The sequence below is a fragment of the Camarhynchus parvulus genome, chromosome 5 (genome assembly GCF_901933205.1).
Source record: "Camarhynchus parvulus chromosome 5, STF_HiC, whole genome shotgun sequence".
NCBI lineage: Eukaryota > Metazoa > Chordata > Aves > Passeriformes > Thraupidae > Camarhynchus > Camarhynchus parvulus.
Window position 1 is genome coordinate 33278513 of NC_044575.1, and position 14823 is coordinate 33293335.

General features: G+C 33.2%; 1 protein-coding gene across 5 annotated transcripts in view; it reads right to left on the minus strand.

The window, feature by feature from the left end:
* Nucleotides 1-14823, minus strand: part of NOVA1 (NOVA alternative splicing regulator 1) — a 138664-nt gene that overhangs the window by 26648 nt on the left and 97193 nt on the right. For all 5 annotated transcript variants that reach the window (XM_030948565.1, XM_030948564.1, XM_030948568.1 and 2 more), the window contains one exon: nucleotides 9251-9417. In XM_030948565.1, the coding sequence (XP_030804425.1) occupies nucleotides 9251-9417 (167 nt within the window). The remainder of the gene's footprint in view (nucleotides 1-9250; nucleotides 9418-14823) is intronic.

Below are 14823 nucleotides of genomic sequence, written 5' to 3' on the forward strand. Positions count from 1 at the left end.
TATATACACATTTCTCTTAAAAGTATTAGATCGTGACAGAAAAACTCTCTATTCTTTTTATAAATGTAGTAAAAAAGTAAAATTCCAAATTTCAAAACATAACATACAATACTTATTCAAAGCATGTTTGTGACATCTTTGCAATATATAAATATTATAATATATCAAAAATTACACTATTTTTATGTCAAGAAATAAGTGTTAAAGTGCTATACAATGGAATTTATCATATGCTCATATAGTTACTAACCAAAACTATTTAGAAATAAATAAAGCAAAATTTCACACTTTCAGCAGTTCTGTTACTTACAATCATTGACAGTCCCTCATAAAATAGGTATACATACTTTTGCACTAAAACTCTTAATGCATATGAGAAAGCTGGGACACTGTGAATGCATAAAGTTGTGTATTAGCAAAATATGGGCTTGTACATATGCACACACAAATATTTTAGATGTATGTTAAACAGTATGAAGATCCATTTTTCATAGTTTGTACATAAACAGGCAGTCAAAACAGGAAAAATAAAACCTTAAGAAACAGATCCCTATTTTGTGCTTCCAACTTGGTACTCATTGTAAAGCAGTAAAAACATAAAAACAGTTTAAGCATCAACTAGGACTCTTTTATGATGGATATGTAGAAAATACTATCATGTATAGGACCTTATAAAAACATGCAGCTGGCAAATTGCTATTGCTCAGCAGGCACCCTACATTGTAAAAATCAAAGCAATTATAAAGGATTCTCCCATGTCTTTATGTACCAAACATGGGACCATCATGAAGGGTCCATTTGTGAGGGGCTAGAATTATTTAGCAAAAGATGTGTCTGATTCCACAGTGGGACATGGCTAAGCTTGTTCAGGTATAGAATTATACTTCTGATTTTAGTGAGATGATGCAGTATTTCTCTTACCAAAGTCTGAAATTGCAATGAACTGATTTTTATCATTTAAGGCAAAACAGGAAAAAATACAAAAAAAGAAAAACCCAAAACAAAACAAAACAAAAATCCCAACCAAAAAGAATGGAGAATTGTTTATTGTCCCAATAGGTTTCCTTTATTATAGCTAAGTATTAAACTTCCATCCTGCAATCCCCAAAAGAAAAAAATATTCTAATATATTTTGACTATAATATTTCAGAAAACTGATAATGTGTGTTATCAACACCACTGCTAACCATCATATATGGTACTGTATGTTGTTTTGGTATGCTAGGTTGCTTATTAAAAGGAAAAAAAGTTTGTTCTTCACAGTCGTTATTAAACTTAACTAGAGGATTTATAGCGAAATATGTAGAACACTTCAACACTGGATAATGACAATCACTGATACCACAGATGATTTAAGAAACTGGAAGCATCTCAATTTTATATCAATCTTCCAAAAGCACAGAAATATATAGCCGTGATGAAAAAAAGAGTGGTGATAATCATTTCAAGTGGCTGTTGAACTATAACATCTACTATGTTGAAGCATTTCATTATTTATTTGAGCAAAAGCCTGCTTAAAATACAATGGAAAAAAAGAGATTAATAAATTTAAAAGCAAAGACTGTATTAATGAACAAGAATCGACTATGAGAAGTACCTTTTATTAAAAAAAATACTAAATACTGAACATAGTTATTTTGTCTTGGTTTTTTTGTGCTTTTTTCCTTTGTATATCAGGTTGTTTGTATTTGAGGCTTGATCTCTCTTACACTGTTTACTGACATAACTACTTTTAGTTTTATATATATATGTATATACACACACATACACATACATATATATAAAATAATTGACAGTGTTTTGTAAGAATTAGTCTCTTTTCAAGCTTCCAGAGAATTCTGAAGACACACCTATTTATTTTTCTCATATCAAAATAACACAAAATGATTTTTCAAACATTAAAAAGTCCCCACCAGAAACAGGCATTTGGAGTTTGTATTGAATTTTCACTGGCTGTTAAGTATAATACAGTCTCACTTGCTTTGCAGAAACTTTTAAGCAAAATTGCTCCTTAAATTAGAAAGTTGGATAGAGCTCAATATTCTGACTTATTATGCAGCATAGAATGCTTTAAAATTGGCAAATATTTTGCATGAGGCAAGCATTCAAATTTAGTAGTTAGATTTCTGACAATGAGATGTATAAACAGGTTAGAAATTGTAAGATGAATTTACATTACAAATTTCAATTTTTGAGTCTGCTATTTCCATACGGCAATTGAGGATTTCCTGAAATTGCAGGTTGACTACTGATATAGAAAAAAAAAGTTAGAATTTCTACCACACACTACTTCTAAAACTTGCAGAGTGTTTTTTAAAGTGTTTCTTGAATAGTATAATCTAAGCCATGATGAAATTAAAGTTCTCTGTTTTCTTAAACACTATCACCTTTCCTACTACTTATGATACAATGAGTTACAGGTTACAGTATTTTTGTTCCAACTTTACCCTTCTAGAACAGATTTGAGAAAACAGATTTTAAATATTTTAAAAGGAGCCTAATTTTAGAAATAAAATTCTGTTTTAGTCATATTTGAGTTGTAGCATCTTCAGAAAGTCCAAGAAAATACTACTACTTTGTGCCCAAGCACCTACCATACTGTGGGAGACTTCTCTCAGGGAGCACAATACACTAAAGGGTGTGCAGAAAATCATGGTCAAATCATCACACTTCCATTCTTGATATTTTTTGATTAATAAAGTTAAGATATAGCTACACCATGGCAATATAGATTACATTCAGTCCATCTGCATGGTGCTTCAAAAGGTCTCTGAGTCCTCTTTTGATTACTATGACACCCTTATATACATTTTTACACTACAGAAATTTCAATACTTACACCATGGATAATAAATATTAAAACTGTACTGAGACAATTAACTCTCAGTACTTACTAGTATATTTATATAGTTAGGACTAGAAAGAAAAGGCAGAAAATATTATTTGAAACAGGGTTACAGACATGAAAGCATAGAAAGAACATAATTTAAATGTGAAGGTGACTGTATTTACAGTTTACCATTTTCTAGTTTCTCTCTACAAAGCTTGCCAAACAAAGGAGATCTTGGTAACAACATTACCTGCAATAAATAACTATTAAGACTAACCTAAAACTGAGTTTCAGTCCTGCATATATTAATATTGGTGTTTTTATTCGCTGAAATTACTGTGATAAAACTAATTTGCTTAAGTCAACATTTTAGGAAAAGGTGTTATCTTTGAAAAAAATTGTATTAAACAGTTTAAGACCTTCTGCAGTTAAAATGAGAAACAGAGAGAACTGTGAGGCCCCACTGCACAACCTACTGACTTATTAGACTTTCAACACTATCAGAGATAAAAGACTGCTGCTTTGCTAAACAGTCTTCTTCACATCTGCTCTGATCTCTTTTAATCTGTAACTCTGCCAAAAGATTCTTATCTTGGAGATGACTATATAAATATATAACACATTTCAAAAAATATAATTTGGATAAAGAAATAATCAAGGATTAGTAATTTGCTTATAATTCAGACTGCAAAAAGGCTACTTTGATGATGTCAGTGACTTTTTTTTTTCCTACCTTTTCATTTCTGTAAAGAACGAATAAAATAAATTTTGATTATATTTCAGTCCCTGCATTTGGTTTTGCTTTTGAGTGGAAGAGACAGGGCATAGGGAAATTCAAAAAGACTAAGAGGTAACTCATCTGTATTTATGAACCCTTGGGAACCTGACTTTGAGAAAGGAAATAAGTATGGTTAAGTATGATCATGAAGAAAGATTATCTCATGTTTTGTCCAAGACAAGAAGGGATAAGAAGCTTGAAGAAAGCCTCCAGGTTCCATTTGGATCACCAGAGCAACTCTGGATGAAATGAACAATTTAGAATTACTATTACAGTAAAAGGCACAAAACAGAATGAGGACCTCCTCGTTCTCAAAACTTGCCACAGTAACACATCAGATCTGGTGCTGTTACATAGAAATAACAGTAAACCGAAGTATGTAACAAGGCACAGCCATGAGAAATCCTATAAGATACGAGTTTAAGATTCATTCTAGAAGAGAAGGTTACCTCTTCATTCTGGGATACTTTGGGATACAGAAATATACACCAAAACTGCAAAGCCATCAGAAGGTATGAGAGAACTTAAGAATTTTCTGAAGAACCAAAACACTACTGAAAATTTATGTGAAGTTGAATGATGCTGTTCATCCCTCAACAAAATATTCTAGTCTCATTCCACTTTTGAAGCACAGAAGTGGTAATAAACAGCTACAAAGTTGACTGCATTCATAGACAAATTTTGCATAAATATTGAGATTGTATTCAACACTGCTGAAATAAAACAGAAAATAAAACTAGCAATCTGGCAGCAGAATTAAGCACATGAGGGACAGGATAAAGGGCACATATTTTTATGGAATACTAAACTTTTGCCATTGGATTCAACATACAGAACTAAATAGCTTTTTTTAGTTCTTGCAAGTTGTGAAGACCTCTGCATATCTTGCTATACATTGCAGGATGATAACTGGTGTGATTTTTCACCTCTGTTCACAAGTGAAAAGTGTTCATGAGAAGTTTCTAACTAGATGAAAAGACACTGTGTTCTATGAAGCTACTTATTTTTGGTTTAAATTAAAACTTTAATTTTCTCATTCCACAGCTTAGTAGGATTCATCTAGGTGAGAGACTTTTTTCTTCAACAGATGATAAAGAAAAGAAAGGCTTCTCAGAAGGGACAGGGTTTTTAAGGAACCAATGAAAGTTTCTTCAGGAAGGAAGAATCTGAGCGTATTGGTGGATTAAGAACTGGATACAATCCAGCAATGTGCACATGCAGGCCAGAGAGCAAACTGCACCCTAGGCTGCACTAGAAGAAGTGTGTCTAGGAGGATGAGAAGTGATTCTGTCTCTCTGCTCTAGTGAGACTCCACCTGCAGTGCTGCATCTACCTCTGGGACTCTCAAGATAGGAGAGACATCTGGATCTGCTGGAGAAGATCCAGAATAGGTCCACAAAGATGATCAGTGACTGGATGCACCTCTCCTATGAAGATAGGCTGAGAGAATTGGCATTGTTTATTCTAGAGACAGGAAAACTTCTTGGAAACTGTAGAGCAGACTTCCATCACTTAAAGGGGGCCTATCGGAAATATTGGGACAGATTTTTTATCAAGTAGAGTAGTGACTGGACAAGGGAAGAGGTTTTTAAACTGGAACAGGTAGATTAGATATTAGGAGGAAGCCTTACTGTTATGGTGGTGAGGCACCAGAAGAGGTTGACCAGGGAATCTGTGGATGATCCATACTTGTTCAAAGCCAGGTTGGATAAGGCAACCTGATCTAGTGTTCCTGGCACAGGGGTTGGATCTAGATGATCTTTAATTTGCCTTCCAGCTAAAACCATTTCATGACTCTATGTAGTCTACTGACCCTTTATAGTCTGAAGAACTCATAATTCAAACCAAACAACCCTTTCCTCCATTTAAACCAATATTTTTAGCTGTGTATTCTTAAACTCAGGTTCCATACAGGCATTTGAAAGAAAAAGTTTTTATTTAATAATTAAGTTTTCTTTTTTGTTGTTGATCAACATTTCTGGAGTAAAAGCAGTTGTTTTCAATAGAGAAACATGAAATTACAGATCTGAGTTCAGACAATAAGTTTTGTAGATTTTGAATAAAATAACTGGGACCATGATTAATAAACAGAATTTTAACTTGAAACATTAATTATCTATTGAAAAAGCTGAAGTGAAACTGGTTCCAGTGCAAGCTTTAACTGGAAGTTCTATACGTGAAAGTTTATTTATACATTAAAGTTTTCTTCCTTGATTTACGAGGAGGAAATTCTAATTCTTTTCTATGCTTTAAAAGACCTAAACATTTCATAGAATCAAAGAATCATTCAGGTAGGAAGGGATCTCAGAAGGCCAAACAGTGCAAAATCTTGCTTAAAGCACAGTTCTCTTTAAGATGGGTCCTCTTTCCCTCCATAAAATGCACAACTCAGCAATGGCCATCTCTGTTTCCATGTGCTTCCTGGACAGGCTGCTACAACATCTGCTACCTGCTACAACTGAAAGCTGGAAGAAAAATTCAACTAGCCCACAAAAAAGTTGTAATAATTTCTGAAGTAGGTGATAAAACCAATTTAAGCAGCCTTTTCCATTGTTCATAAGAGTTGCTATTAATTTAGAGGTGAAATTTAAAGCTTTGGATGCTGATTACAAAGACTAAACAGCTCAGGGTCATGATGTCTTATGAAAACATGTTTTTGTTCCTGTGAGTTATGAAATGGTTTGTAAGAGTTTGTATGACACTAGTTAATAGAGAGGAAAAGGAGGTTAAATGCTCAGAGCAGTTTCTGGAAAGAAAAAGGGCACAGGAACCAGTTGGTTATTGTTTAATGATACTTATAGTAATAGCAGATGGCTGACATCCATGGAGATTGTCTATGTTGTGTAGATACAAAAGATACAAACATTTGTCAATTAAACATCTATCAGAGCTACTTGGAGGAGAGAACTCCCTGGTACCTCCTGATAAGTCCAAAGGATTAGGAGAGACAAAAAAAACAAGCTGGAGAAGGCTCAAAAGGAAGCACAAAGATTTGCTTTCAAATTTTCTGCAGCTGAAAAAGCTGAAGTTAAAGGGACAGAAGGTTCAGATAGTGATTTCCATTAGCAAGGAGAAACGCCAGGCCGGAGTCAACCTCTCTGTGTCCCATGCCTTTCCAGAAGACAGAAAGTGCTGAAGTTCAAGTAGTCAGCAGAGGCTTTACCTACTGTCTTTCTTCATTGAATCTATAACCAGAAATTTTCTTTCTTGGCTCCCTTCCCTAGGGTGAATGTTGATAAAGCAGCCCAAGACAGAGAAATTACAACAGAGAAATGAGAGTTGCATGATCATATAGATATGAGTGGCTTTGCAAGACTTCAACTACTGGAATCTTTATTCATGGGGAGATAACTACATCTTCTTTTTGACTGAAACATTTTCAGAGTTCCTAAATGATAGTAGATCAACTTTAAATTATCTTCAATCTGCAATGTAATACTTTGTGTGCCAGTGTTCTTGGATAACATTCTAAGACCAGAAGAACCGTGTAAAATTTTGCATAAAGGAAGAAATTACAAAGAATAAAACTTATTTTAAAAAAATCAAAATTACTAGTATTAAAATGTTACTAATAATTTTAATTGAATTGTCATATTTATACTCTCAAGAAAATAAGAATGCTGGAGTTCTAAATCACAGCAACCTGTTATAAAATATTATTCACTTAAATTTTTAAATCAAGGTATTATATCTTTCATTAAGGTACAGAATACTCTGACACTGAAGGACAGATTAATTCACACCAAATTCTACCTAAGAACTAAGCTAACAATTTCATCTCTTAGTAAAAATAATGGATTTTAGATTTGAGTCAATTTTAGATTGAGTCAATATTTATAGTGCATTAATTTATCATAAACAGATATTGCCTCATTAAAAGAGAATTTAAGCAATTCATTATGGTTAAAATTGTTTAACATATGCACATGCATATCCCCAAATATTTGATGTTATATTATGCACCTGTATGTATACAAGTATTATATTTATATTTTAAGATGCAAAGCTAGTATACATTGTACTTTAGTCTATCTTAGCTTCATTAGTAGTGACTGCATTCACTAATCCATCCCTCCAGAATTTAAGTGAACTTAGCATTCCAAACCAAGAAATCCCAAACTAAAAAAACTTTCAAAAAAGAGGAATAAAATTTAAAAAGGAAAAAAAACCAGCAACAACTAAACAACCAAACCAACCAACCAATCAAAAAACAAGTCCCCAAAATAAAAGAAAAACAACCTCAACAACTTTGCAAATACATTTTCTGAAGAAATAGTGTGGACAACAGGATATATCATCTTCAGACACAAGAGAGTAATTATTTAGGCATTTCACTAAAGAGCTCTGTAATCTAGTTTCTCAGGATCTTACTGACTTACCTAAAAAACTAGCTTCATTTCATTTCAAAAGGGGAAAACCACTTTTTATTGTAATAGAAAACACTCATTTCCCACTGGATTAAGAAATATTGGAATAAAATCCAATATTTTATCAGCAGAAAAGTCACTCAAAATATAGATCAATTTCAGATCTTTATCTTTCAGGCATAATAATTTTCATGTCCAGTAACTGAGAAACTAATCTTAAAAAATTAGGGGCTTTCTTTTTAGTATTTTATTATAAATTATCTAGAGTAATTTGTATGCAAAATTATTGCATACAGAAAAAAAAGAAAGAGTTGTAAGTATTAGAAATCATATAAATTGTATATGCACAGTTTCACCCATCCAAAGCAGTCTGTTGCAAACTCATCCTGCTCAAAAACATCTTTATATAAGCATTCTGTGTTTGTCACTGTATATAAAGTAAAATAATTGCACACAGTTACCAAATTATAGGAAACTGAACCTTACTAGCATAGAAGGACAAAACAATCTTTTCCCACATGGGGTAGGTGAGAAACTAAAATCTTTCCTCTACAGGATAGAGAGAAAAGAAAAAATTTTAGTAATAACTTTAAATCCTGTATGATGCATATTTCCCATTCTCCTTACAGAGCAAATTTTTGAAAATTAAAATTTTTATTGAAAATCAAAGAATAAAGAACTAGGGCAATAATAGCTTGCAAATAGTTTTTGCAGTACCCAAAGATTTTGAATGAAGCCAGTAAAAAATAGGCAAAAATATGCACAAAAATAATATAAAATTAAATTGTACAAAACTTCCCAAGTAAATTATCCTTAGGTTTTCAAGTTCTTACAGACAAGATTTTAAATTATCTTATTTAGGGTCTAAAAAAGAAGTTAACTTTTTTTTTTTATTTATATACATAAATGAAGAGAACATTCTGTTAATCTCTGATTTTTAGTAACACTTAAGATTTACAGAGGGTTCACCATTTAAGATTAAAATTCAGCAATCTTTAACTAAGACCTAGAGGTCTATTATCACCTTGTACAGTAAAGAAAAGTTTATGAAAAAACCACATTAGAGCATGGCATTGGAATTTATAAAACACTGTCTAAAAGAACTGCTGAGAAACATGAAACATGTAAGTACAAGGAAAAAAAGAGTACCAGCAAGTTAATAAAGTCTAAAATAACATTTTCTTAAAGAACATGTTATGTTTACCCCTTCCATAACTAAAGCTTTAAGACTTCTAAGGAGCTGCTGTGACTCTCTATTCCCAAGCAAAAACTCACTTGTTTGATGCGGTCTGGATTAACAGTGGTCTGAGGCTGTAGGATGCTGACAGGCTCTGTCTTGGCCACGTTCTGAGGCATTTCTCGAATCTTCTCTGCAATGAAGCCATGAACTGCATTTAGTGCTTCCACTGTTCCCTGGATCAGACACACCCGCTCCGTAGTACCTGCAAATACCAAAAGTCATCTGAATGCTGTGGATTCTTCAAGGTCCCACAAACTGCTTCAGTTAGGGCACAAAGATGGCACTCAAAAGGCAATGCTGCAAAACTGATGAGCAATACCTCCCTAAAAGTATAAATGAGAGATTTCTGAAAGAAAACATACTAATGATGTGAAGGCATTGTAAACAACTATTGGCGTAGATCCCACAATCACTAACTTTCCAAGTCAGCCTGGATAACATCAGTCAGAATACTCATAACCTTCTTCCAAAATGAAATTGTTCTGTTTGTGCTACAGAAAATCAACACCAGTTCTTATCTATTGATTTCTTATTTAAAAACATCTATAGGATGGCTGAACATGGATGCAGAACTGTTGAAAAATAGTTCCTTGATTTTTATTTTTTTTTAATGAGACTGGTTTTAGATTATTTTATGACTTTATAGCAAAAAAGGGCTATTTTACATATTGGGTTACAGTTTGATACCTTCTCACTAAACAAATATAAAACCTCCAGGTATCAATCCTAAAGGTAAGAGTATAACACTTCACTGAAACAAGAGTATAAAACTTCACTTCCATGTTCTGTATTCCACATATCAAACCACTTAAATAGGTTCCAGAAAATCTGTTTTGAATTGAAAAACAGAATCTGACAGGAGTTGGAAAAAAGCTCCCCAAACCCCTCAAAACCAACTTAAAAAATAATATTGTAGTTTCCAATTTCATTCTACAGGAATACCAACGTAAGACAACCTACACGCTCAAGTAAAACTGCCTTAAAATTTCACATAATCCATACTTTCAAAAACATATTCTTTAAATTTCCAACATACACAATTTTTTTATATTCATCACCTCACTGTTGTCTTCAAATACCAGTAGAACAGTTCTATTAACACAAGACAATTATAAAATAAACTATCAATATATTGGTGTATTCCTAAAAATACAGTAGTACCCTAATACTGATTGTGTTGCAAAGATAAGCCAGATAAATATCTCTATTCAATGTCAGTGAATATTTTGCTTCAAGACTATGGAGAGTGAGAGCAAAATAACAAATCTGAGCCATGGAATTAGCACAAAAATAAATAAAATAATATTTTTTATTTATGTACTCCTAGTAAATACTATTGATATAAGGTCAAGGTCACAAATTAATCTTTTTTCACATAAAATTCATTCGCTCTACATGAGAAAATGAAAATGGCAATGTAATGATGTGGCAAATACCAACAAGTTTGCAACAGTTTTGGAAATTCACCACATGTTGGTTGGCCTCACTTCCACTGTGCAACCTGCATGGAGTCACATAGATTAATGTACCAGAGTGGTAAGCAACCTTCTCCATAGAATTCCCTTCCTATCAATTTTATGTTTATATAAAACATAAAATTTTATCAGCTTTTATCATCTTAAAATATGCTCCTTACAAGAGTGCAACACATACTTTAACAGAGAACACTACAATAAGCTTAGGAATTTCCAAGAAAAAAATTAGGTTTTATTAGTTTGTACTCTTCACCTGCTTCTGTGAATGATCTGTAATATTAAATATTTTATTACCTAAAGATGAAGAAGCACACTAAGAGCCTTGCCTGCTCTTAAGATAACATATTCATATATACTTAAAATCTGATTTTTATCTTAAGTATCAGACAATACTGAAATTCAACATTGGTAGAAGCACTACAGCAAAAAAGACAGAACAAGAAACACACTTTTTTTTTCTGTCTATCAAAATATGTTATCTAAAAATAATTAAAATTAGAATTAAAACATATCAACCAATATGTCAAAGTATGTCAGATTACTAATCCTTAATACAAAATTCGAATGTTTACACTCGTAACTGCAAATTATAAAAGTCTCCCAATCAAATGCATATTTCTCAAGAGGAAGCTTTTACAAATATTTTTGTGACCTCATACAGCATCTTTTCAACAAATCAGCTTCAAAATACAGCTAAATTTCTTCTCCAAACGCTTTCTCAGAAAAGGGAATTTGACTGCCACGAGTGAAAGTCACCACAGCAAATGAAACTTGGTTCCTAGACAAAGCATTCTTAATGCCTTTTTTCTTTTTCCTACTTGGCTCCCTCCCCTTTTGCAAACACCGCCTGTGGTTTCTGTGTAAAGCAATCCAGCTCCAAGGAAATGCTCCGGGGAGTCTTTACAAGGGAGTATTAATTGTCTCCTAAACGATGCGATGCGAGGTGGGCTGATCAATGCAGCTAATGCAAGTGTTCTTCTCTGCCTCTGCAGACAACACACAGAAACAAGCCCCAGATCGGGTTACGGGCCAGCCACCAGCTCATCCAGAGACAGCTCAGCAGGGACGGCTCCTGTCAAAACACCTGAATGGAAAACACTCCGTGCCAAACAGCGATTTCGGCACACTTGATGCTAAGTGACTAAAGGGTGTTTTGCAATCTGTGCTATTTTAGATGTTGTGCATAATAAAAATATGCTATATGTTATACCTCAGACCAAGCATGCTACATTTCAGTATGTACAAACTAGGATGTAGTAGCAGAAATCACTGTTCCATGAAAAAAATAAAATTGTGTAACAACACATCTCACACAGTGTTAAAGTTTGAAATTGCACATTTGCTTTAATAGTCACATGCACAAGAAAATTTAAAAGTTATAAAACATGGAGAAATTGTACACCTATACAGTTTTGAATTATATTAATCTTTTTAAAGCAATGTTGTCATATTTCTTCAAACTGTAATAGCTTCTCACTCAGATACTAGAGTACAATAATTCATAAGAATTATTCAAAAGAAAAACTAACAGGTACATGACCAACCTGTATAGCAAAAATAAACCTACAAATCACTAACACTGGTGAAATTTGTCATTTTAAGAGCTTTTAGGCTCTCTAGTGTATGAATTAAAGTGCCAGATTGCTTATAATTTTCAGTTAACAGTTTTATCCAATCCTTTTTTCACATTTCTGTGAACAAAATCTCACCCATCTATATGTATACTTTTTTCATATGATTTTCAAAATATGTATTTAAAAGGCAGACCTAATTTTTGAAATAGCTGACAAAGAAAATCAAACTACCAAACCTCACTGCCCTTATTTATGTTCAGTAAGCATAAATAATATAAAATTATCTCTTTTTAAAAATTATTTACAACTCAATTAGGTGGGAGGGTCATGTATTGTACACTGCCTTTTATATATGAAGATACAAAACATATACAAGAGAGGAATAATTTTCACAAAGATAATGACTAAGTGTAGAACAGGCGATCATCACCCCGTACATTAAATAAACCCAGAAAAAAATTTTTATGTATGTTCAATAATAGCAAAGTTCATAGTAGAAATTTGCATGTAGCTATAAATTGGAAAAAAAAAATCTAAAAACGTGCTGCTGGTGTTTCTACAATCTTTTGTTTTGGTTTTTTTTCACCTGAGGTCTCAAATTACTTTTCAGCAAGTGCAGTGTCATTCCTTTTCCCTCATATTAGAATCCAAATTCAATTTGCATGTGTGGGTTTTAACTTTTTCTTATCAAATAAGAGGCAGAATCTAATTGCACAAAAATACCTTGCCTGTACACTCACCAAAAAATTTATCTGTAAAACCATCAGAGTAGAAGGAAACCTTAATCTGTTTTTTTTAGTTTATTTTGTTTAGTTTGGAGGGAGGCATTTTTGGGCTCTTTTTTTTACATGGCATAATATAGACTATTCGTTTTTTCTCTACAGTTCCATGGGAGAGGGTAAAGTGAAACCATTACCAGGCATCACACAATTTACAGGAAACTAGACAAAATACTCTTTTGACATCTAATAAATTAGGACTAAAACATAAACAGGCTTACAATAACTTTAAGAACTCATTTTTCCTCCTACCTCAGGTAACTATCTAAAATTTTATTTCTGGCAAATATCCTTGGACACCACACTAATTTTTTCAAGAACTTCCAAACAACAGACCATGATTTTCTCAGAGAATGTTATTTACTTATTGGACAACTGATACAGCTTTTAAAGCAACCATTAGAATAAATGGCAGGAGATGCAACAGGATAAATGATCCCAATGCTTTTGATGTTTGCATTTCTGTACTTAACTGGCACACATCTATACATGGTTGCCATTAAAATTTAAAATGCTTACTTAAAGATTCTGATTCAATGTGTAGGAGTTCTTCTGTACTCACAGAAATGCTCACTAAATGTTAAATATGCTTCTGTGTCTTTGGAAAATAAGAAGCATTTCTCAGCTGAAATGTTTTTGGGAATGCATGGTACCTTTCAGAAATCTGGCATTTATATGACTCTATAAACTTTACCTTGGGCTTTTACGCCAATCTTAAAGAGAATTTGAAAACCTAAAAAGCACAATGCAATAGCAGCCCAGGGTAATCCCAATATATCCACTAATTCTTGTACTTTTCCAGTGTACCATGCCAATTTCTCTGATACTAAAAGGAAGAACCTGTGAGAGAAACCAAAGCTAAAACCTTAACTAAGTGAAAGCTGCACTACAGCCTCTCATCTGCTCATTTACATTAAACTTTTTGTTTGACAACTCCCAGTACAGCACTCTACTAAACCCAATGTCCCATACATGTATTCTTGAGACCCATGATCAGCTGGCTGTTAGAGTAGGATTCTATAGAACACCACACAGACTGATTCAGCCAAAAACAGATCTTGCAAACCCCTTGGTAAAATAGGACTGTGCTTGGATACTATTCCCAAGCAAACTAAAAATTGGCAGTAACTTGCTTAACATGAAGTTCTGAAAAAGCTCTTTCTTGGATATAACACTTGCACTGCACATTTGCATAAAGCCTCAGAAAATAAAAGTCATAAAATAAAAATGTTTTTTAATTCAAATGCATTAGAAGTATCTTACAGGGTCTTCAACATAACACACAAAAAACCCCTCTTTCATATAGATGACAAAATGTACAGTCTTAAATGCAACACATAAGATATGTGTTGTTTGTGTAACACTTCACAGATAAGTGAAATGTTACAGAAAGCTCAACTGGACAGTTTTGTCCTTCAGTTCCTATCTCTCTCCTGTTCTTTTTACCTTGTTTCTTGACAGGTCTTAACATGGAGTCTGTACCCATATTCCTCACTGACAGAAAGGTGTCTCTCAAATCAAAGCCTGATGATCCCAGACCTCCCAAACTGAAAGGGGGAACAAGGGCTGGTTGAAATTTGAGGGTATTGATGGTCTGCTCTTATTTTCATACAGACAAAATAACATTGGAACTGCTTGCTTAGGAAACTCACACAAATAAGGGTGCATTCACAGGAAGCTGAACTCAGGTTAATAACACATCTTTTAGGTATGACATCTGGACAGCCATGCACATATGTGTGCACATACCTATTCATACTCACATATATACCAATTTGTT